Here is a 24115-nt window from a genome sequence, read left to right on the forward strand (position 1 = left end):
ATTTTTTTATCTCCGCCACTTCTCCTCCCCAAAAATTAGAACTTTGTTGAATGTTCTTAATTAACACTTGGATAGCGTCCCATAACGTTTCAAGGGTTATAACAGACGGTCTCACAATACCTCCAATATTCTGGGAAGAGTCCTCCTGTAAGTTTGTCGGCATAGGAGATGTTAATCCTACATGCACTGATGTTCCGACAGGAGTAGAAGTGGCTGTTGGGCCTCCACCTGCAGCCGCCGGGACAATACCCGCCATAGGAGTTCCCGTAAGCTGTAGCTCCCCAGCCTCCAGTTCTCTCCCCAGTCTTGGAGGCGCTGTCAACGAAGGAGGGGTAAGCGTCACTCCTTCGACGCTATGCGCGAGCTTCTCTACGGGGCTTCCCGAAGGGCATGATTGTTCTCCCGGCGTCCACGCTCGCATCTCATCAAGTGTCAACTGGCGCATGGCTGGGGCATGTACCGCACTCGTGGAGGTGAGTGTCCTGGATTTCCCCTTCCTTTTCCCCATCAAAGCTGGGTTCAAGGGTTCTCCACAGCCTAGGAGACTTCAGGGAGATCAGAGCTAACGTAGCGCACGTCCACTCAGAAGCGCCATCTTGGATCTGGGAGTACTACCATAGCTCTTAGGGGTGAAGGGGGCACCTCCATGTGGGTACAGTGGGTTTTGGAGGCCTCCCATTTACCAGCACAAGTGTTACAGGTAGGGGAGATGGGCCTGGGTCCGCCTGCCTGAAGTGCACTGCGGTACCCACTAAAAGTGCTCCAGGGACCTGCATACACGCAGGGCTCTAGGACTTGTTGCTGCTGTAGAACCTTGGCACACCAGTTGACACCTGAAGACTAATGTCTCCAAAAACGTCCTTTATTGGAATAAGCATGTTTACTCACAGTTAACTGCAAATCAGAGGTTGTGCCCCACTGGCAAAGAGTCTCCCTGGTACTGAGATTAGCAGTAGGTCAGACCTGGCAGAATGCTGTACAATGCCCACTTTCAATAACGTGGGTAACACATGAAAAGGAGCTAAACCTGGCTTACAAAAATGGCCACTACCTGATGGACTACCAGAAACAAAACAGGACACACTCTGACCCAGTAAGCAGAGGGAAAAGCACCATGGGAGTATAGCCTACCAACTACCAACATCGTGAGCATTTAACTCAAGCTAGTGGAATCACGGAGCTCAATACCCTACACCCACCACAATGCATTGCTGATGCGACTCTGCAGTGCGCATAACAGAAAAGGTGCCACACTCACCCGAGAGCCACATCAGAACCAGGGAAAGGCTGTCTGAGGATAGAACACATTCTGCTGTCATGGAGGTGGGTACAGCATTTGAGGCTGGCATACAGGCTGGGAAAAAAGTTTGTAAAGTGGGTTTTTTTTGGTGGGAGGGGGTTAGTGACCACTGGGAAAGTCAGGGGAGGTGATCCCCGATTCCCTCCGGTGGTCATCTGGTCAGTTGGGGCACTTTTTTGGGACTTGGACCTGAAAAAAAGGGTCCAAATAAAGCGGACCAAATTCTCGTCAAACACACCCTTCTTGTTTCGATTATCAGCTAAAGACGCCCATCTCTCCTCGGCCGATAACCACGCCCCAGTCCCGCCTTCACCACGCCTCTGACACGCCCCTGTCCACTTTGTTTGTTCCTGCGACGGAGTGCAGTTGAAGACGACCAAAATCGGCTTTCGATTATACCGATTTGTTCGCCCACGGGAGAAAGATGCCCATCTCCCGATTTGGGTCGAAATATGGGCGTCTTTCTCTTTCGAAAATAAGCTGTATAGAATGCCAGGGTTAATGTGTGATATTCTGTAGAGACATCTTGGGAACACTCTCAAAAGCACCGAGTATTTGCTCTTACCACATATTATTTTTTGCATTTAAGGGGGACAATTCTGTATCTGGGTGTTTCCAATTAGGTGTCTCAAAGGGACCCATTTACAGGGGCGGATTGTGGTCAGGAGATAGACAGGGCTCCCAGTTACACAAATAGGATTAGATGCTATATATCATGTCTAAAAAATCAGTGCCAAATCGAAATACACCTACATTTCCAAGCAGTTTATAGAACATGCCGAGCACCCGTCCATCCGACTAAATTTCATTAGTTGCAGGCAGTTAAACCCAAGTAAAACTTGATGTAAATGCTGATTCCTTAATTAGGCACGGTGTGTATTCTATAACAATGCACATAGATTTTAGAAACGCCCACGACCCACCTATTCCACACCCATAGCCGCGCCCCCTTTCAACTATGTGACTTACAATTTATGCTCATCATGTTACAGAATATGCTTAGACATTTGTGCGTGTAAAGTCTAATTAATGCTAATTAATGTCAATTGCTTGTTAAGTGGCAGTTATTGGTACTGATTAGCTTGTTGATTAAGTTTTCTAGTTGTTGATTATGAATACAACTGGATTTGCACACACAATTTAAGTCACGCTATATAGAATCTGAGGGATAATTTATACAGTACTGTAAGTTATCAGTTGCATTAAGGCATATGCATTTACACCAGCTCTATGGCTGGCAGAATTCTGTGTGTTCTGCGGGGCGGGGTGATTCTGCATAAATTCTGCGCTGTGCAGTTGTGCAGATTCCCCCACAAGTAATAATATGGATGTTCCTTCTGCCACACAGCCGTCCATGTCCCTCAGTTTCCCCCATTCATAATTTGGACTTTTCACTTTGTAAAATGGATGTTCATGCTGAACGTTAACAGCACATGGATGTCCATCTCACATGTATTTTAGAACAAGCTGTATCCCGTTCTAAAATGCATGAGATGGATGTCAATTTGTGACGTACTGACTGGGTCATCCTTTCTAAAATGCCCCTCCATGTGTCCTAATGCTGAGGTTACATTTGGTTGATTTTCTTCCAACCGGAAATCATACTGTACTATTTCTCCATAAAAAAATAGAAAACCTAAAGTGATAAAATCAATATAAAATCTATAAAATTAATATATTTTATACCTCTACTTCTCTCCTTTTCAGTGCTGATCAATGATGGGCCTGAAAATTGGAAAGCATTTTTACATCGTGGGATCGTGTACACAGACTTAAAAAAATGGTCTGAAGCCATTTGTGACTTTGAAACTGTGATTGCTCTGGACAGGTACATTTCTGTATAAATAGCACTCTGTGATTGAACACAAAAATTTGTACTTCCTTAGCGTCCCTCCGGACCAGCCCAGAATGTGACTGATGGGTTGTGCACACCTTCCAGCAGGTAGAGACTGACAAAAAAAACTGTGACTCTAGCCCTTGCCAGCTCAGTCTCCAGCAGGTGGAAGGTGGTGAGCCCTTCAGTCTCAGTCTTTTTTCTATTCTGTTCTTTATTACTCTTTGTGATAAAAGGTTCTTTGAATTAGTTCCATGCATCTTAAAAAAAAAACCTGGTTCATAGAGGCAGAGGCCTGTGGGGGTCTCTTAGTGCCTCGGGGATGTTACACTCGGGGGGGGGGGGGGGGGGGGAGTCCCTCCCCCCATAGCCTCCCTGATATTTTTTGGTGCTGGCTTTTTTAGTTGCCTAGAAAGCTAGCATTCATTATTAAAAAATAAATAAATAAAAGTTTCCTCAAGCTCTTCATGGAAAGAGCTTTGGAGGCAGGGAGAGGCAGCTATGGACACATTTTCTGTTTTATTTTTCCAGTGATGTGAAAGCAGAAATTGATGGAGATTGGGAATAATGACTATATTACTACTGATATAAAATAAATATGAAATGTGAGTTGGATTAAAATGTTCAATATTTGACTAGTTCCGGAAAAATGAAAATATGTGAATTATCATATTGGGCCAATCAAATGACGTGATACCTAGGTAATATTATATACTAGTAAAAAAGCCCCGTTTCTGATGCAAATGAAACGGGGGCTAGCAATGTTCTCTTCTGTGTGCATGTGGGAGTGTGTGTGTCCCTGCCCTCTGGCCTCTCTCCCCTCCCCCCTCTGAGTCCTTCACTGTTACAGAGCCAGCGATTTGATTTCGTGCTCTGCTGTTTTCCTTCACTGACTGTGTTACAGAGAGGGCAGGGCAGACACTCATAGGGAAACCGGATATCTCGCCCCCTTCACACTTCCGGCTGGAGGCTTCATAGAACGTTGGTGTTGCCTTTTATATAGAGAGACTAGTAAAAAAGGCCCGTTTCTGACACAAATGAAACGGGCGCTAGCAAGGTTTTCCTCGGAGTGTGTATGTTTGGGAGAGTGTATGTGAGAGTGACTGTTTGAGAGTCAGAGTGAAAGTGTGAGTGTGTGAGAGAGAGAGTGAGTGTGGGTGTGAGTGTGTTTGTGACAGAGTGTGTGTGTGAGAATGAGAGTGTGTGCAAGTGTGTATGTGAGACACAGTGTGAGAGAGAGTGTGTGTGTGTGGGCGAGAGAGAGAGAGTGTGTGTGAGACACAGATTCTCTGTGAGAGTGAGTGTATGAGACCAAGCGAGTGTGTGAGTGAGTGTGTGGCACATAGAGAGTGAATGTGATACAGTGTGAGATAGAGTGTGTGAGAGTGAGAGTCAGAAAGACATTGTATATGAGAGAGAGAGCGTGAGCCCTGCCCTCCCAATCCATGCCCATCTGTGCCCTGCCCCCTCCATTCATCCTTTTCCAGCAATTCCCCTCTCTCCCTGAGCCGTGCCCTCCCAATCCATGCCCATCCATGTTCCTCTGTCACCTGCCCCCTCCATTCATCCCTATGCAGCAATTCCCATCTGTCCCTGAGGCCTGCCCTGCAATCCATATCCATCCATGCCCATCTGTCCCCTCCATTCATCCCTATCCAGCAATTCCCCTCTCCCTGAGTCCTGCCCTTCCAATCCATGCTCCTCTGTCACCTGACCCCTCCATTCATCCCTATCCAGCAATTCCCCTCTCTGCCTGAGGCCTGCCCTGCAATCCATATGCATCCATGCCCATCTGTGCCCTCCATTCATCCCTATCCAGCAATTCCCCTCTTCCTGAGTCCTGCCCTTCCAATCCATGCTCCTCTGTCACCTGGCCCCTCCATTCATCCCTATCCAGCAATTCCCCTCTCTGCCTGAGGCCTGCCCTGCAATCCATATCCATCCATGCCCATCTGTGCCCTCCATTCATCCCTATCCAGCAATTCCCCTCTTCCTGAGTCCTGCCCTTCCAATCCATGCTCCTCTGTCACCTGGCCCCTCCATTCATCCCTATCCAGCAATTCCCCTCTCTGCCTGAGGCCTGCCCTGCAATCCATATGCATCCATGCCCATCTGTGCCCTCCATTCATCCCTATCCAGCAATTCCCCTCTTCCTGAGTCCTGCCCTTCCAATCCATGCTCCTCTGTCACCTGGCCCCTCCATTCATTCCTATCCAGCAATTCCCCTCTCTGCCTGAGGCCTGCCCTGCAATCCATATGCATCCATGCCCATCTGTGCCCTCCATTCATCCCTATCCAGCAATTCCCCTCTTCCTGAGTCCTGCCCTTCCAATCCATGCCCATCCATGCTCCTTTGTCATCTGGCCCCTCCATTCATCCCTATCCAGCAATTCCCCTGTCTCCTTGAGGCCTTCCCTGCAATCCATATCCATCCATGCCCATCTGTCCCCTGCATTTATCCCTTTCCAGCAATTGCCCTCTCTCCCTGAGCCCTGCCCTCCCAATCCATGCCCATCCATGCTTCTCTGTCCCCTGCCTCCTCCATTCATCCCTTTCCAGCAATTCCCCTCTCTCCCTGAGCCCTCCCCTCCCAATCCATGGCCATCTATGCTCCTCTGTCCCCTGCCGCCTGCATTCATCCTTTTCGAGCGAGTCCCCTCTCTCCCTTCCATGACCCCCCCTCGCATCCATGCTACTCTCTCTCCCATGTCCCAGCCTGGCCCGCCCTCTTCTCCCCCCCCCCCTTCGCATCCATGCTGTCGTTTCTCCCCTGCCCTCCCGCTGCCATTGTTGTACTTTAGTGGCCACCCTCTTCTCTCCCCCAAACATGGTGGTTTTTTTTTTTTTCTTGTTTTTAAATTTACCTCCGTGGCGGTTCCGGCAGCGAAGCGTCAGGGAAGGAGGCGGTGCTCCCGACGTCTAGGTTTCCCTTCGCTGTGTTCCGCCTTCTTTTGACGTCATCCTTGACGTCAGAAGAAGGCGGAACACAGCGAAGGGAAGGCTAGACGTCGAGAGCACCGCCTCCTTCCCTGACGCTTCGCTGCCGAGCGATGCGATTGGTTGAGTGTTATTGCTCCGCCCTCGACGTCATCACGTTTGACGCGTGGGCGGGGCAGACACAATGCGATCTCACCCCCTTCACTTAGAATGTTGGCTAACAGAGGCTTCATTAGAACGTTGGAGGTGCGTTTTATATAGAGAGATATTATAGTACTATAGGAGAAAAAAATAACGTGGTTTTTTTTTCATGATAAATAATCTCTGTAAGCTCTTACAGCTCCAGTATACCCAGTGCAAAATAAGACAGCCAATGTAAATTCTCAAATTGGACATATTACAAACACTAAAATGAAAATAAAGTGATTTTTTTTCTACCTTTGTTGTCTGGTGACTGTTTTTCTTTGCATATTGGTCCCAGTCTGTGATTCTGCTTTCCTTTGTTTTCGCTTAAGTCTTCTGTGCCATTTGTCATTTTTGTCTCGTTTTTCTTTGCTTTCTTCAATATTTTTCAGGCTCTCTCTCTGCCCAGATTTAATTCATTTTTACTATCCATTCTTTAATTTCCTTCATCTACCTGTGGCTTTTCATCTTTTCCTGACCCTTGTTCTCCCCATGCCCCTTCCTCTTATTCTCCAGTCTTTCTCTATTCCCTTTTTCCTTCCAGCAGCTCTGCTTTCTCTCTCCATCCTTCCAGTGTCTCCCCTATTTCTTTCTGCATTCTTCCATCCAGCGTCTTCCCTCTTTCTCTCCCCATCCTTCCGTTTTCCCTCTCTCTCCCCATCCTTCCATCTGTTTTTCCCCCTCTCTCTCCCCATCCTTCCATCTGTTTTCCCTCTCTCCCCATCCTTCCATGTTTTTCCCTCTCTCCCCAATCCTTCCATCTGTGTTTTCCCTCTCTCTCCCCATCCTTCCATCTGTTTTTCCCCTCTCTCCCCATCCTTCCATCTGTTTTCCCTCTCTCTCCCCATCCTTCCATGTGTTTTTCCCCTCTCTCCCCAATCCTTCCATGTGTTTTTCCCCTCTCTCCCCAATCCTTCCATCTGTTTTTCCCTCTCTCTCCCCATCCTTCCCTCTGTTGGTTTCCCTCTCTCTCCCCAATTCTTCCCTCTGTTGGTTTCCCTCTCTCTCCCCAATCCTTCCCTCTGTTGGTTTCCCTCTTTCCCTCTCTCCCCAATCCTTCCCTCTGTTGGGTTCCCTCTTTCCCCAATCCTTCCCTCTGTTGGTTTCCCTCTTTCCCTCTCTCCCCAATCCTTCCCTCTGTTTGTTTCCTCTTTCCCTCTCTCCCCAATGCTTCCCTCTGTTGGTTTCCCTCTTTCCCTCTCTCCCCAATCCTTCCCTCTGTTGGTTTCCCTCTTTCTCTCTCTCCCCAATCCTTCCCTCTGTTGGTTTCCCTCTTTCCCCAATCCTTCCCTCTGTTGGTTTCCCTCTCTCCCCAATCCTTCCCTCTGTTGCTTTCCCTCTTTCCCTCTCTCCCCAATCCTTCCCTCTGTTGGTTTCCCTCTTTCTCTCTCTCCCCAATCCTTCCCTCTGTTGGTTTCTCTCTTTCTCTCCCCAATCCTCCCCCCCTCCCCGCGACACTCCGGGCGAGTCCTGCACTTAGTTTTTTTTTTTTAAGACTCAGAACGTGCGAACGATGCAGCCGGCAGCGATTGAAAGAGGCCTCTCTGGGCTGGCGTCTGCGTCGGAGCTTCCCTCACCCTCTGCGAGTCCCGCCTTCGTTGTTACAACTTCCTGTTTCGCGGGACTCGCAGAGGGTGAGGGAAGCTCCGACGCAGACGCCTGCCAGCCCAGACAGGCTCTTTCAATCGCTGCCGGCTGCATCGTTCGCGCGTTGTGAGTGTTAAAAAAAAAAACTAAGTGCAGGACTCGGCCGGAGTGTCGCGGGGGGGGGGGGGCGGGTGGCGGGCAAAAAAAGGTGCCGATGCATTGGGGGGGGGGTTGTTTAGTGTTTGTATCGGAAGGGGGGGTGCTGAGTTGCATGAATTCCTAGGCAGGGGGAGGAGTAGGGAAACACGCTACGCGTGTTTCCCTACTCCTCCCCCTTTCCTTGTTTTTTTGTGGAGCAGCTGTGCTGGCGACGTCATCCTTGGCTTCACCCAACTCAGCCAATCAGACGTGCTGCACGGTCTGTGAGTGTCATTGCTCCGCCCACGAGGTCATCACGTTTGACGTGTGGGCGGGGCAGACAGTCATGGATGAAAAATTGATCTCTGGCGCCTCACATTTAGAACGTTGGAAAAGTGAGGCTTCAGAACGTTGGTGGTGCGTTTTATATAGAGAGATGGGGCGTGGCTGAGGGCGGACCTATGAGTGAGGGTGAGTGTTCCTGATACCCTAGCCTACCAAGAGTCCTACCAAGAGTGCAGGAGTTCAGTGCTTTAGTGCCTTACTGCCACGGAGTGAGCTTCAGAATGTTTGAGGTGGGTTTTATTTATATAGATTTGGTTTCAGCCATTTAGGGGCCATTTTACTAAACTACGTAAGCATCTATGCGCTTCAAAATGGAGTTACCGCCCGACTACCACTTGGCACTTGCGGTAATTTCATTTTTGGTGCGCATCCGATACACGCGTCTGAAAAATATTTTTTATTTTCCAGCGCACCAAGTGCCATTTGGCACATGTATGTCATTACTGCCCAGTTAGTGCATGAGTCTTTACTGCTAGGTCAATGGCTGGCGGTAAGGTCTCAGACCCAAAATGGGCGCGCGGCAATTTTCATTTTGCCGCACGTCCATTTTTTGGCAAAAATTTTAAAAAAGGCCTTTTTCACAGGCGCACCAAAAAATGGATTGTCGCGTGCCCAAAACCCACGCCTACACTACCACAAGCCATTTTCGGCGCGCTTTTGTAAAAGGACCCCTTAGGTATATGCTCTGCAAAAGAAACCTAATAAGTTTCAAAAAGTAACCTATAATAACACTTGAGTATAATTTGTTTTGATAGTAGGATTCTGAGTTTCTCTCTTGAAGAGTCAAAGGTCTATTTTGTTCTTTTGCCCATACAGGTGATTGCTTTTCTGAAGCTTCAGGTTTCAAACAGAGTTTTGGGTCCTCTACAACCACATAGAGAATTAATGGGAGTACACCCACATACATGGGCAGCATTTCAAATTGCACTGTGATCTCCTCCTGGGCAGTGGTATATTGTTTTAGGTCTTCAGGGTCATGTGATATCATTATTAGAACCTATATTCATTCTTGACAAACCAGGGTCTTTACATTCCCAGAGTTTACCAGTGCTATAATTAGGATGCAGCTAGGATGGAGGGGGGGCTCAGTCATTGTGGTGGTATAACCTTTGAGGCTATGGTAATATGTTGCCACATTGGGTTCTTTTTGGGAGGGGTACCAGTACACCTGAGGCAAGACTCCTATTTAACTCTTAGCTCCATTTCTATTTCCTAGGGGAGCAGGTTCTGATTTCCAGAATCTTTGCGCTAGGTCACTCTCTTCAACTTCCTGAATTGCTCCCCATTTGTACTTCTCAGGTTAACCACAGAGGTTAGTGAGCACAATTTTCTTCTAGATTTTTAATATTGGCTAATTTGACCTTTATTAATTTCTGAAAACACAGCTGTGAGTAGTCATATCAAATGCCTCAGAAGATCAGATCTCCAGAATTTGTAGTCAGTTCAGTCATAAGTGCATTAGTATTGCCATTCTGGGACAGACTGAAGGTCCATCAAGCCCAGCATCCTCTTTCCAACAGTGACAAATCCAGGTCACAAGTACCTGGCAAGATCCCCAAAAAATACAATACATTTTATGCTGCTTATCCTACAAATAAGCAGTGGATTTTCCCCAAGACCATCCAAACCTTTTTTAAACCGCGCTAAGCTAACTGCTTTTATTACATTCTCTGGCAACGAATTCCAGAGTTTAATTACACGTTAAGTGAAGAAAAATTTTCTCTGATTCGTTTTAAATTTGCTACTTTGTAACTTCATTGCGTGCCCCCTAGTTCTAGTATTTTTGGATAAACAAACGATTCATGTCTACCTATTCCATTCCACTCATTATTTTATAGTCTGGTCTGGGTTAGAATTCCAAGTTACTTTTACATAGGCATTCAGGTTTAACTTAGATTCAGAGTTGCGCAGATTCACACAGATACTCAGGTTCAGAAATCACAGCTTCAGCAGGGTTACGGATGACATCCAGGACCCTTGACACAGTGTATAGCTTTCAGCCATCAAACACAGGGACCCAGATAATCCCAGGAACCCTTTTTGAATCCGTGAGGTCCAATCTGGATGAACTCAGTGGCATTCTCATGCCTGGATTTAAGCATAGACAACTGCCTAGGGTGCCAACTCTTTAAGATACCAAATACTGAAGAACCTCCTCCTGCTTACTTTTGGGCTGGGACTATAAAAACAAAAAGAGGAAAAAACAAAACAAAAAACCCATACAGGAAAACTAATGATCAAAAATATATAAGGAACCCATGGGAAAACTGGAAATACACAAAACTAAATAAACATTTTCATACAAAAATATATATAAAAGTCCCAAATTCAAAACCATGTTTGTGATAAGCTTGCACCCAAACAAAACTGGGGCTAGCTATTACACTTCTGGAATACAAAACACCAAATACCTTCTTTAAATATGAAAAATCTTTAATGCTGTTCTTAAATAATCCAATCTCAAATCGGCACTAGATATACATAAACTTGCAGGGTCCCAACGTGGACCATGTTTCGCTGCTCGCTTTTTCAAGGAACCCATAACACAAGATTCCAGTATTTCACAGTATACTTTTGGACTAGGGGCATGTACTACTTCAAAGGCAGTTTGGCATTCATCTGCCGCTCTTCTGTCCCTCCAATCTTTGGGATCTCTGATCACCTCCCTATCTCCTAACTCTCTGGGATTTGCTGTCTGGGCTTGCCTATAGTCTCCAAATCTTAAATTATGGCCCTAGGCATTTAAGGATAATACTGGAATGCTGCCACACCCAAGCTTTCATTGGAAGTAGTAGACCTCTTATGAACTGCTCTAACAGCATATACTGAGCTACTTTCAGTACTTACTGCTTATCTGGTCTCAGCCATGTTCAGCAGGTCTCCCTTAAATAGTAATACAGTGAGCCCAGATTTTCAAAACGATGTAGGTGCATGCCCCTAAAACTTAACTGGTAGGTCTAGTCCCCTAGCCAGCTCATTTTCGAAAGAGAAGGGTGCCCATCTTTCAACACAAATTGGGAGATGGGCGTCCTTCTCTCAGGGGCGCCCAAATCGGCATAATCGAAAGCCGATTTTGGGCATCCCCAACTGCTTTCCGTTGCCGGGATGGCCAAAGTTCCCGGGGGCGTGTCGGAAGGGTAGCGAAGGCGGGACACGAGCATGCTGGGGCGTGCTTAAGAGATGGGCGCCCTCGGCCGATAATGGAAAAAAGAAGGGCGTCCCTGGCGAGAATTTGGTCCACTTTATTTGGTCTCTTTTTTTTTCAGGTCCAAGTCCCAAAAAAGTTCCCGAACTGACCAGATGACCACCAGAGGGAATCGGGGATCACCTCCCCTGACTCCCCCAGTGGTCACTAACCCCCTCCCACCCTCAAAAAAACAACTTTAAAAACTTTTTTTGCCAGCCTCTATGCCAGCCTCAAATGTCATACTCAGGTCCATCGCAGCAGTATACAGGTCCCTGGAGCAGTTTTAGTGGGTGCAGTGGACTTCAGGCAGGCGGAAACAGGCCCATCCCCCCCTACCTGTTACACTTGTGGTCGAAAATGGAAGCCCTTCAAAACCTACCCGAAACCCACTGTACCCACATGTAGGTGCCCCCCTTCACCCCTTAGGGCTATGGTATTGGTGTATAGTTGTGGGGAGTGGGTTTTGGGGGGGGGGGGGTTGGGGGCTCAGCACCCAAGGTAAGGGAGCTATGCACCTGGGACCAATTTGCAAAGTCCACTGTAGTGCCCCCTAGGGTGCCCGGTTGGTGCCCTGGCATGTGAGGGGGACCAGTGCACTACGAATCCTGGCCCCTCCCACCACCAAATGCCTTGGATTTGCTCGTTTTTGAGATGGGCGCCATCGGTTTCCATTATCGGCGAAAACCGAGGGCTCCCATGTCTAAATCCGGCGATCTTAGCATTTAGGTCGACCATCTTTAATGTTGACCTAAATGTTGAGATTTGGGCGCCCCCAACCGTATTATTGAAACGAATGATGAATGCCCATCTCATTTGATAATAGTCGGCCCCGCCCCTTCGCGGCACCGTCCTCGGAGATGGGCGCCCTTAGAGATGGGCGTCCCCGGTCGAAAATGCCCCTCCAAGTCCACTTATTTCTAGGATGGCTTTCTTGTAACTCTTTCTTATTTTCCAGTGGTGTTAACTCTCTGCTCAGCTGCCTGGTTCTTCCTAAGTACAATAACAAGATACAGTTTTAAAAACTGCCTACCTTGTTGATTTTCTTAAAAGAAAAAAGAAGAAAAAATATACAATAGCCTAATTGCTACCAAAAACATATTGGTGTCTGCCTTTGTTGTTATTTTCTTTTTTTCTGTTGAAGAACTCGCAGCCTATAGCTAGGGAGTCCCATGCTGTGAGATCTTGCTCTCCTACTTGTTCTTGGAGAAAACCAAGTTACTTACCTGTAGCAAGTGTCCTCTGTAGACAGCAGAATACAAGTCGCATACCCAACCACCTCCCCAAGGAGTTGTATTCTACTCAAGCTGAATAAAAGAGTGGTCTCATGTGATGGTGACAGGTGGAAGTGGTATACATGCATTCTGAAGTGACTCAAAAGTTTCTAATACATACCAAGTTGGAGAAGCTTTCCTGTGTAGGCACTATCAATAATGTCACCCATGCCGTGAAGACTTGTATCTTGCTGTTTATGGAGAACATCTGCTACAGTAACTTAATTTTATTTTTCCAAGGAGGTTTTTAACTTAGAGTAGTAATTGATTTTATCTGGAATTAACTTTAAAGCCTATGAAATTCATTGACTTGGTAAGGAAAGCTTCTGACGATTTACAATATGTGATATGGTTTTCTTACTTTGGGGTTTATTTAGGGGCTTATTTTCAAAGCATTTAGACTTACAAAGTTCCATAGGTTACCACTTAAAGCAATGTTAATATACTTACCTTAATGCTAATGAAAAACATTATGCAGAGGAGATAATTGGAAGCAAAATAGGAAAGGTAAATTAAGAAATATAAATGGTGCTCTTTGATTTACTTCTAGAAGCATTGCTGTGGCATATGTAAATATTGGCCTGATTTTTCTGTTACAAATGGATCAGTATTTTAAAGCCATTAAAAAATTCACCGACGCCATCAAAGCTAATCCTGTATATGTAAGAGCCTACATATGCAGAGCTCAAGCATATCATAAGGTACGTTTTTATTTTCCTATTTATTCTTTGTAATCTGTAAACACTGTTTTCAATGTTAGACAGTAGTGTGACCATCAAATGTGTGGCTTACATAAATACTTCTGGGTGTACGTCCATCTTTCAATCTAGAACTTCTAGAACTGTGGTCTCCAAATTACAGCTTGAGGGCAGCAATGATCCTTGGGTCAAGTTTTTGTGGCATCTCAAGCATTTCCTGTCTCCAGATCAGATTCAGCCCATAGATTGTGCCCATAGAATAACCGTTTATGGACATTTCCTTCAAGAATTTGTCACATAGGGGACATTTTACTAAAGTGCGTTGAAGTTATAGGACTTACTGTACCTTACATGCAAAATATAAAATGCAGTAAGTACAAAACCTGTGTGGTAAATGCAGGGGGTGTGCCCTGAATCTGACCTGAATTTACCTCACAGGGCAGGGAGTTACCACACAGCACTGCGTTACATGCAGTGCCAGCACAGGAGCACCCATGCTATGAGGCACTACATGTAACGGGATATGGGCCCACTTTCAGTAAGTAAATAATGGTGGATTGCCACAGTGGCACAACCCTTTCCCCAAGTCTGATCCCTTCCCTGATCCAGATTCACCCCCCATATTGCTCCCTGTCCAATCCAGTCCCCCTCCAAAAGACCCCTCCCACCTTATCCACAAGGCCCCTCTCCCAAACAAAAAGTGCCACAATGGTCCTGCCTCCTTCTTACATCTCTCCCCTAAGCAAAGTGACCCTCCCCTCAACTCAGACACCCTAGAACCCTCGGGAATTATCCAGGGGCCATTCTATATAGATTAGTGGAGCAAGGCAAGATGCCCCCTAGTGGTACTACTGTAAGATTATTGCTAGGGGTCATGGGGGCTATTTTGTTGCCAGAGCCATATAGGGCTGGAATGGAGGGGGACCGCTCCTGGCTTGTCCCACTAGCCCATCAGGGATAGCCCGCCCCCAGGTAAGTCCCAGGGGTTTTGGGGGGGGGGGGAGTTGGGAATGTGGGGAGGGTAGTGTGAGAAGGGTGGGGTACTATGACATTTCATGTTTGTGGAAGGGGCTTTGAGGGATTGGATCAGGTGGGAGGGGTCTTTCAAGGGTTCAGATCTGAGTGGTGTGATCTTGGTGGGGCCAATATGGGGGATTGGATTAGGGGAGACCTGTACTGATGCAGTTGGAGATTTGGGGAGAAGATGGATGACCGTATTGCAAGGGCCATGGCTACTCTACCGCACTGCCAGTAGCGTGATTGCACTTACTGCCTACTGCTGTGGTGACAGTAGGTGCAGGTTGTGCTATTTGCAGTTGTGACATTGCACAGTAGTGGACCATGCACTAACTGTCACTTTTGGTCATTCTTTCTATGCCTATGTCACACCCACCTATTGCATTAAGCAGCTAGCACAGATTTTTGCCATGCTGGCTGTTTTAATGTGCATTAGAGGTTAGCACAGGTTTGCACTATCGTCAAATGCACAGTGATACTAGCATTAGGTGCTTAATGCAGCTTAGTTAAAAGGCCCCTTAATATTATACTTGGTGTGATTTTTTTCTGCAGGTTTTTCAAATTTAAGGAAGGCTAGGAAATAATATTTTAATGACGCATAGAAATGTTGTTCCATGTTCAAACTATACTTATTATTAATGATGCAAGAAATTGCTTTTTTTTCTTCCACACCATAGGTACATGACTTAAAAAATGCATTAAAAGATATAACTCGAGCCATCCACCTTCAGCCTGATGGACAACATCTAAATGTACTAAGGTAGAAATATCAGTTTTATTTCAATTATATATATATATATATATATATATATATATATATATTTTTTTTTTTTTTTTTTTGTTTTTTACGGTGACAAAAATCATGCTTGGTCGTAGCACAGTTTGAAGATCCTTTCAAACAGTTACAGTTTATTACACTTGCTATGCTGCTCAGCTTAATATAAGCATTTACATATATAAAACAGAGTTTTATGCATAGAAATTGCTTGTTATAAAATTACATGGACCTGAGGAAGGTAGCAGGTTGCCTGTTTTATAAAGACATTGATGCCATGTGTAACCCCTGGAGTAATTTTATATTATTTATTTATTATGACATTTGCATCCTGCATTATCCCAAATAGAGTTCAGGTTTAATGTGGTTTACAATCCAATTATAAGCAGGTACTATCTCTGTCCCTAGAGGGCTCACAATCTTGGGTTTTGTACCTGAGGCAATGGAGAGTTAAGTGACTTGCCCAGGGTCACAAGGAGCCACAGTGGGAATTGAACCCAGGATGCTGCGATCAAAGTTTGCTGCACTAACCTTTAGGCCGCTCCTCCAGTTCACTCTATTATTTTTTTATTTATTTGTTACATTTGTATCCCACATTTTCCCACCTATTTGCAGGCTCAATGTGGCTTACATAGTACCGTAAAGGTGTTCGCCAAGTCCGGTAGAGGAACAAATACAATGTGATGTTAGGGTCGAATAAGGTAGGTATGTTTCAGGCACATTAGGTTTTTAGTGATTTCCTGAAGTTTAGATGGTCAGATTGTGTCACAGCTTTTGGCAGAGCGTTCCATAGTTGTGTTCTTATATAGGAGAAGTTGGATGCATGTAAGAGGGCCTTTATGTATGAACAATCCTTTACAAAGTTACACCTTTAAAAGACATTTCTATAAAGGGGTGTCTCTTTGAAGTCTATTCTGTAAAGGAAAGTAGGCACCTACCAAGGCCGGCTTAACCACTGGATCAGATCAGGTGAGGTACTGGCTCATGGTACTGGTGATAAGGGGCACCCAAATCCCCCAACTTCTAAAGAGCTAGTTGCGAGCCTGAACAAAGATCCAGAGACTGCTGCATCAGGCTCCACTGCAGCATCTGGCTGGGAAGAATTGGTGCAGAAGTCCTGCAGCATTTCGGGTCTGCTAGTGGAAGATTGTGCTGATTGCTGTATTGGCGCATATAGAGGGAGATTCTGTTCTAAGCTCCAGGCTTCCTCTGCCCTTATTTGGTGCAGTGAGGTGTTCCATTGTGAGCATGACATCAGCACCAAGGTGGGGATTCTGTCAGTGCTGGCGAATCATGGTGCTTAGCACTGTGCCTCAATTTGAGCAGTCAATTGAGTCAGCAGCTCTAGAGGATCCTCAGCCTGCTTAAGAACGGGAGGACAGTGAGTCTGCTGTAGTTTCGTTACTCTCTCCCATCTACTCAGCTCTTATAAAAGGATTCAGAAGCAGGTTTTGGGGGTTTTCCTTTCAACTTCAGGTAAACCCTTAATTTAAAGTCTCTGATATTTCTAGCTCACTGAGACTTTCTAGTGCAAGCTGGCAGTCACAGATAGTGTGAGGACCCCATTCACGTAGTAGTATCGTCGCGTTTTTGCAACATTTGGTACAGCATTAAAATGCTGGGTTTTATTTTTTGACAGACATGATGAATAGCAGTTGAGCCATGTCAAATTCTTGAAAAAGTAGCAAAGAAATAAGGAAAAAAATTTAAATGACAAATGAATTGAGAAGAGGCATACCTCCTGTGGTCCTAACCATACCAAGAAAAAAGGGAAACTGAGGGGTATGCAGTACAGTTGGAGGTACAATATTGGTTACAGTGGGTGGGAATTTCCACACATAAAATATCTTTTCTAGAGACTTTACTGCTTGGAATCCTCTCCAGTCAGTTCCCGTCACATGGTTACAGTTGTGAGTGAAATATACACGCTGTCCATGGAGAACAGACTGTGTGTGTTTTTGAGGCAGGGGAAGGGAGACAATGGTAGTGGGGGTGGGAGAGGAATCTCTGGGTATTTGTAAATGAAGTATCATTGTGCCAAGTTCCAGCTTTTATTCAAACTGGAAGAGTAAAGGAACAGGAGGAAACTGCCAGCTGGAAAAAAATGGAATCAGTACACCAGTTTATAATTCATAGTAACATAGTAGATGACGGCAGAAAAAGACCTGCACGGTCCATCCAGTCTGCCCAACAAGATAAACTCACATGTGCTACTTTTTGTGTATACCTTACCTTGATTTGTACCTGTCCTTTTCAGGGCACAGACTGTATAAGTCTGCCCCGCCTCCCACCACCGGTTCTGGCACAGACCGTATAAGTCTGCCCAGCACTATCCCCGCCTCCCAACCACCAGCCCCGCCTCCCCACCACCGGTTCTGGCACAGACCGTATAAGTCTGCCCAGCACTATCCCCGCCTCCAAACCACCAGTCCCGCCTCCCACCACCGGCTCTGGCACAGACCGTATAAGTCTGCCCAGCACCATCTTCGTCTCCCGCCACCGGCTTTGCCACCCAATCTCGTCTAAGCTCTTTAGGATCCATTCCTTCTGAGCAGGATTCTCTTTTCCTGTTCCTGACACATACACACATCATCAGTACTTCTACAGCAGTTATACCATTCAGTGCAAGTATCCTTATTCTACTATTTTAGATCTGAATGCGTAATCAGGCTCACAGCCAGCTGTTTAGGGTTGAGTTTCATGATTGAGTTACAAGAATGGAGTTCTTTTTTAGAAAATCTTGAGATTTTTACAGGATATATTTATTTTTTATAGAGCACAATATCTGTATGAGATGAAGAAATGTGAACTTGCAAGCTTCTGTATACATTATGCAGCTGAAATGTCTGAAGGTATGATATAGAATTAGTCAATATATAGAAGATATACGCTCTAGCGACAATGAATAGTCTTTGATGTTTTCTATTTTCTGCCAAACAAAAGCAAAGTGAATGTTAGGGAATATTTCAAAACGATGGAAAACAACTGAATATAGATGGTTTGGGGTGGTGTGCTGTGGGTAGGACAACTGTCACAGCTACTGATATGTGGAGGAGGAGACCTCTCCTTACCTCTTCTTGGATCCTGATCAGTATGATGGAAAGACTTTTTTTTCAAGACCCTAGCTTGCAGGATACTCTGTATTCTTCCCATGTCTCACAAACTTACAAATGGAGCTTGTTGCCACTCAGAAAGAAACCCAATGTCCACTCCAGAAGTCTACATGTAAAACTGTTCTTTATTGAATGAATCAAGATCAAGCTCAGCTCATCTGTTGAGCTTCACAAACGTAAAAATAAGAAATGACAAAACACAAACAGTGGGTTGTTGTTGCTGAATTCTTCTCCTTGGGTTTCCTCTCTTCTTCTCCTTTTTATTTAGTTAGTTAGTTAGTTAGTTAGAGTGTCTTTTACTAAGGTATGCTCACATTTTTAGTGCGTGCCAAAAACGTGAGCATGCCTTAGTAAAAGACCCTCTTAGTTAGTTAGTTATGACATTTATATCCTATATTAGCCCGAGTAGAACTCAGGTTCAGTCTGACTTACATAAATATTAGAAAAGCATGAACATGTTCAAAATATACTGTATTAACAGAAAGTATAATACATTATATAATGTTAGACCAGTAAAACTTGAGTTAGGAACGGATGTAATTAAATACTTAGGGCCCTGTTTTACTAAGCCACACTGTAAACTTATTAGCGCATGCTAAAAATTAGCATGCACTAATGCTAGTGACACCCATTCCTATAGGTGTCTCTAGTATTAGCATGCACTAAAAAGTTAGTGCACTTACAGCATGGCGTAGTAAACGGCCGCTAGTGATTTAAGCTAAATAATTGAAATATGGAAGAAAAAGGATTAACTGGGGTAGACACAAGTAGTTGGAGGTGGGATGAGGTAAAAATTAATTCCATGAGTTTATTTGAGAAGAGTACTTATTTCCTTAAAGGCTAGACTGAAGAAGTGAGTTTTCAATAGACTTCAGAATAACAAATAATCATTGATGCATTTGATGGTTTTAGGTAAGAAGTTCCAAATTTTAGTGCCGTAATATGAAAAGTTAGCAGTATGAATTGTTTTGTAGGTTACGTTCTTACAATTCAGGAAATGTAGGCTAAGATATTCTCTAGATGATTTAGAGGCATTACGTGAGAGTACTTTAATGAAGTTGTTCATGTATATTGGGGACGAACCATACAAAATTTTGTGAATGAAGGTACATAGCTTGAAAGACATTCTATCTTTTATTGGAAGCCAATGCATACTGTCCAGAAGGGGGGTTGCTTTGGTGAAGCATGGTAGTCTGAATATGAGACATGTGGCAATGTTTTGAGTAGTTTGTAGTTTTTTGAGGAGATCCCCTTTAAGTCCTGCATAAATACAGTTGCAGTAATCAAATTTTTTTAGGGCTAGGGATTGAACTAGGTAACGGAAGACTGATTTTACAAAGAATGGTCTTAGTCTCCTCAGTTTCCATAATGAATTGAAGACACTTGAGACCACTTTGGAAATTTGTTTTTCTAGATTGAGGAATTGGTCAATTGTGACTCCTAAGGTTTTCATAGTTGTATCAAGGGGATATGTGATGTTCTCAAATGTAATTGATTTAAGATTTATAGCGTGATGAGGATTAGTAAATATTAAGAATTTAGTTTTATTAGTGTTCAGTTTTAATTTGAAATTGGATGCCCAAGATACTATTAGAGATATACCTGATGATATAAGTAATTTCATTTATTTCTTTAGTGAATGGAATATAGATGGTAACATTGTCTGCATAAATGAATGTTGGGAGACCATTTTTCTGCAATAAATTGCATAGTGGCATCAACATGATGTTAAACAGGATAGGGGACAATGGAGAGCCCTGGGGCACTCCACAAACGGGGTACTATGCTGATTGAATTGTACCTGATTGTTTCACTTTGTATGATCTAGACCTTAGGAAGCCTGAGAACCATTTTAACACAGCTCCACAGGTTCCGTAATAGTCAAGATTATTTAGAAGGATATTATGATCAACAGTGTCAAAGGCACTGGACATATCACATTGACTTCCACTTCTGGGACCTCTGTCTGTTCTACTCCTGCTCCTGTGAAATCACTTTTCATTGCAACTCTTACCTGTAGGGATTTCTTCAACCCTCTTTGCCCTAGGGATGGGCAGCCAGAAAAGTTTTTTTGTGTGTCATTTCTGGAAATGTTCAGTTTATTTGTTTTTGTTTGGCCATTTTGTAGTTATGGGAGCAAAGTCATTGAATGAACACTCTTTTGAAAGAGTGTGCACTATTTTCTAAAAAGGCACACTCAGGAAAAATGTGCATTATTTTCCCGATAGTGCACACATGTGCAAACTATTTGCATATGCATAGTGGTTGACGTGTACAATGGTTTGAATGAGTGCACTATTGGGAAAAGAGTGTACCGTTTTGGTAAATAATAATGTGAACATTTTCAAAAGAGTGCACGTTCGGTTTTAGTAAAACTGAGCATGTGCGATACTTCGCACATGCTCAATTTCATTAAAGTTGAGCATGCGCAACATGAGGGGAAGCAGGGCAGGCAATGTAAGAAGAGCATCGCTGGAGAAACGCTTCAGCTGGTGAGGGTTGGGGACCCTTATGAAGAAAGGTTGTACAGGTTAGGGCTCTTCAACTTGAAGAAATGACATGACATCATAACAAGAGAAATATCAGTCTGATTATCTCATCCTACAAATGGTTATTTAAATACAAACTGAAGAGACTATTCTTTATAATCAACATACTCTTAAACGTGTCTATTGACAAATAAAAAGCATATATATATATATAAATGTGTGAAAGGTGCTCAGTGATCACCGGTGGTCACAGCTAGTATAGCAGTGAATTGCTATTAACCCTTCATTCAATCATTTCACCATAACTGTTAAGAAATATTAAGATGAAAACAACTTATCTGATCGCGGGGCTGAATAGCTTGTTGACTGAAATAACCAGCTGATGATATGACCACCAGATGTTAAATAAATCAATAATCAAAAAAATCTTGCAAATGCTGAGAGAATCTTCTCCTTGTGTGACATCCCAAAACTCCCCCTCTGGATTAATAAGTGACCTGATGCATCAAAATGGTATCCAAAAATGTAATGTCCAAATTATCCACTGATGAATCCACAGGTAAATGTCCACTTGACAAAAAGTCGGGGACATAAAAATCCCAATGTTGCTACTATATCTTGTTTAATTGTTGCCACGTATTCCCTCTCAATCACACTTTAAACCTTATCAAACAAAAAACATCCAGTCACAGTTCACTATCAAAGTTGGCTGTAAAGAGTCTCAGACATATGTTCCATGATCGGGACACAGGTAGATTTTGGAAAGCCATTGCTTACCCTTGGAAATAAGCTATAATAGATCTTCTCTGGGACCTGCCAAATATGTGTGACCTAGACTGGCCACTGCTGTAGACAGGATACTAAGCTCGATGGGCCTTGCTCTGTTTCCATCCAACTCATCTTATGTCCTTATAGACACTTATGCATCTACAGTGTGTTTATGAATAATTTTACCTAGACTCGATGGTGGCATTGTTGGGATGTATGTATGTGCAAACTTCTGTAAAGTATGTATGTATGTAAATTAACCCAAGAAATGTGTGCGTGGTAAAACATAAATGTAAGAGCATGAATTCCCAGAGATAATTTTCAAAGCAAAGGTGTGCTACCTATACTTTTGTTTAAAAACTGTCCTGATACCCACACAATGAAAAGTACCGTATTTTTCGGACTATAAGACGCACCGGACCATAAGACGCACCTAGGTTTTAGAGGAGGGAAATAGGAAAAAAAATTTTTTCCTTTTTCCCTCCTCTAAAACCTAGGTGCTCCGGTGCGTCTTGTCCGAGTTCAGGATCGCCCTCCCCTACTCACGTCAGCGATGTTCCCTGGTGGTCTAGTGATGTCGGGGCAGGAAAGAGCCCCCTCTTTCCTGCCCAGCGTGCTGCTCTCCGTCCTCCTCCGTCCTCCTGTATGCTGCCTGACGGTCTCGGCGAGATTCAAAATGCATTTTGAATATCGCCGAGACCGTCAGGCAGCATACAGGAGGACGGAGGAGGACGGAGAGCAGCGCGCTGGGCAGGAAAGAGGGGGCTCTTTCCTGCCCCGACGTCACTAGACCACCAGGGAACATCGCTGACGTGAGTAGGGGAGGGCGATCCGGAACTCGGGGGGAGGGCGATCCGGAATCGGTACCTTCGGACTATAAGACGCACCCCCCATTTTCCTCCCAAATTTTGGGGGAAAAAAGTGCGTCTTATAGTCCGAAAAATACGGTATGTGTGTTGTTTTTACATATGTGTTCAGTTGTGAAATTGTCCTCAAAATGTTGCTCACATGATCAGGTTCCTCCAAGGCACTTATTTATTCCTCTTTTATGACCTCTAGGTTCTTCTACTATCCAGAAAGCCCTTGCACAGGCATTTCATCAGGATTACAGTGCTTCCACTGAGACTTTAAGAATAGAGTCTCATGTTAATCCTTCCCCTGATAAATTTACTCTGCTTGGGAAAACCCTAATGAAAGCAAAAAACATAACGGTAAGGGTATTTCTTTGTAAGTATTTTCTAATTAAGGATAAAAATATGATATGACACATTTATATACAGAAAAACAAAGGAGCAGCAAAGCCTCACAGGTAAACAAAAGCAGCAAGAGAAAGTGAGGTCCAATAAATGAAGAATCCAAGATGTAAAAACAATTCAGTTTATTTAAATATGCAGAGTAAAAGGTCAGTGTTGGAGAAAGACTCGACACAGCCATGTTTTGGCGGTGATGCCTGTGTCAGCAGTCTACAAACCACAGCAAACAGTTTGCTGTGGTTTGTAGACTCTTGACACTGGTATCCAGTGTTTTTTTTGTAGAAAAAAAGGTGCCGGTACTCATTGTGGGCGGGGTCACCACATATGGCTCCACCCCTATGATAGCCACACCCCCTATACCAGCCATGGCGCATATAAACAGACATCATTGAAAATATTACAGTTACTATAGGAGAAAAAAATAATGTGATTTTTTTTTCATTATAAATAATCTCTGTAAGCTCTTACAGCTCCAGTATACCCAGTGCAAAATAAGACAGCCAATGTAAATTCTCAAATTGGACATATTACAAACACTAAAATGAAAATAAAATGATTTTTTTCTACCTTTGTTGTCTGGTGACTGTTTTTCTTTCCATATTGGTCCCAGTCTGTGATTCTCCTTTCCTTTGTTTTCGCTTAACTCTTCTGTGCCATTTGTCATTTTTGTCTCCTTTTCTTTGCTTTCTTCAATATTTTTCAGGCTCGCTCTCTGTCCAGATTTAATTCATTCTTACTATCCATTCTTTAATTTCCTTCATCTACCTGTGGCTTTTCATCTTTTCCTCACCCTTGTTCTCCCCATGCCCCTTCCTCTTATTCTCCAGTCTTTCTCTATTCCCCTTTTCCATCCAGCAGCTCTGCTTTCTCTCCCCATCCTTCCAGTGTCTCCCCTATTTCTTTCTGCATTCTTCCATCCAGTGTCTTCCCTCTTTCTCTCCCTATCCTTCCGTTTTCCCTCTCTCTCTCCCCATCCTTCCATCTGTTTTCCCTCTCTCTTTCCCCATCCTTCCATCTGTTTTTCCCTCTCTCCCCAATCCTTCCATCTGTGTTTTTCCCTCTCTCTCCCCATCCTTCCATCTGTTTTTCCCCTCTCTCCCCAATCCTTCCATCTGTTTTTCCCCTCTCTCCCCAATCCTTCCCTGTTGTTTTCCCTCTTTCTCTCTCTCCCCAATCCTTCCCTGTTGTTTTCCCTCTTTCTCTCTCTCCCCAATCCTTCC

At 44.3% G+C, this 24115-nt stretch overlaps 1 protein-coding gene across 1 annotated transcript in view; it reads left to right on the plus strand.

The window, feature by feature from the left end:
- Positions 1-24115, plus strand: part of TTC6 (tetratricopeptide repeat domain 6) — a 258723-nt gene that overhangs the window by 166057 nt on the left and 68551 nt on the right. The window contains exons 21-25 of the mRNA XM_030213691.1: positions 3008-3128; positions 13333-13483; positions 15175-15257; positions 18048-18124; positions 22702-22853. Coding sequence (XP_030069551.1) covers positions 3008-3128; positions 13333-13483; positions 15175-15257; positions 18048-18124; positions 22702-22853 — 584 coding nt within the window. The remainder of the gene's footprint in view (positions 1-3007; positions 3129-13332; positions 13484-15174; positions 15258-18047; positions 18125-22701; positions 22854-24115) is intronic.

This window comes from Microcaecilia unicolor, chromosome 9 (assembly GCF_901765095.1).
Source record: "Microcaecilia unicolor chromosome 9, aMicUni1.1, whole genome shotgun sequence".
NCBI lineage: Eukaryota > Metazoa > Chordata > Amphibia > Gymnophiona > Siphonopidae > Microcaecilia > Microcaecilia unicolor.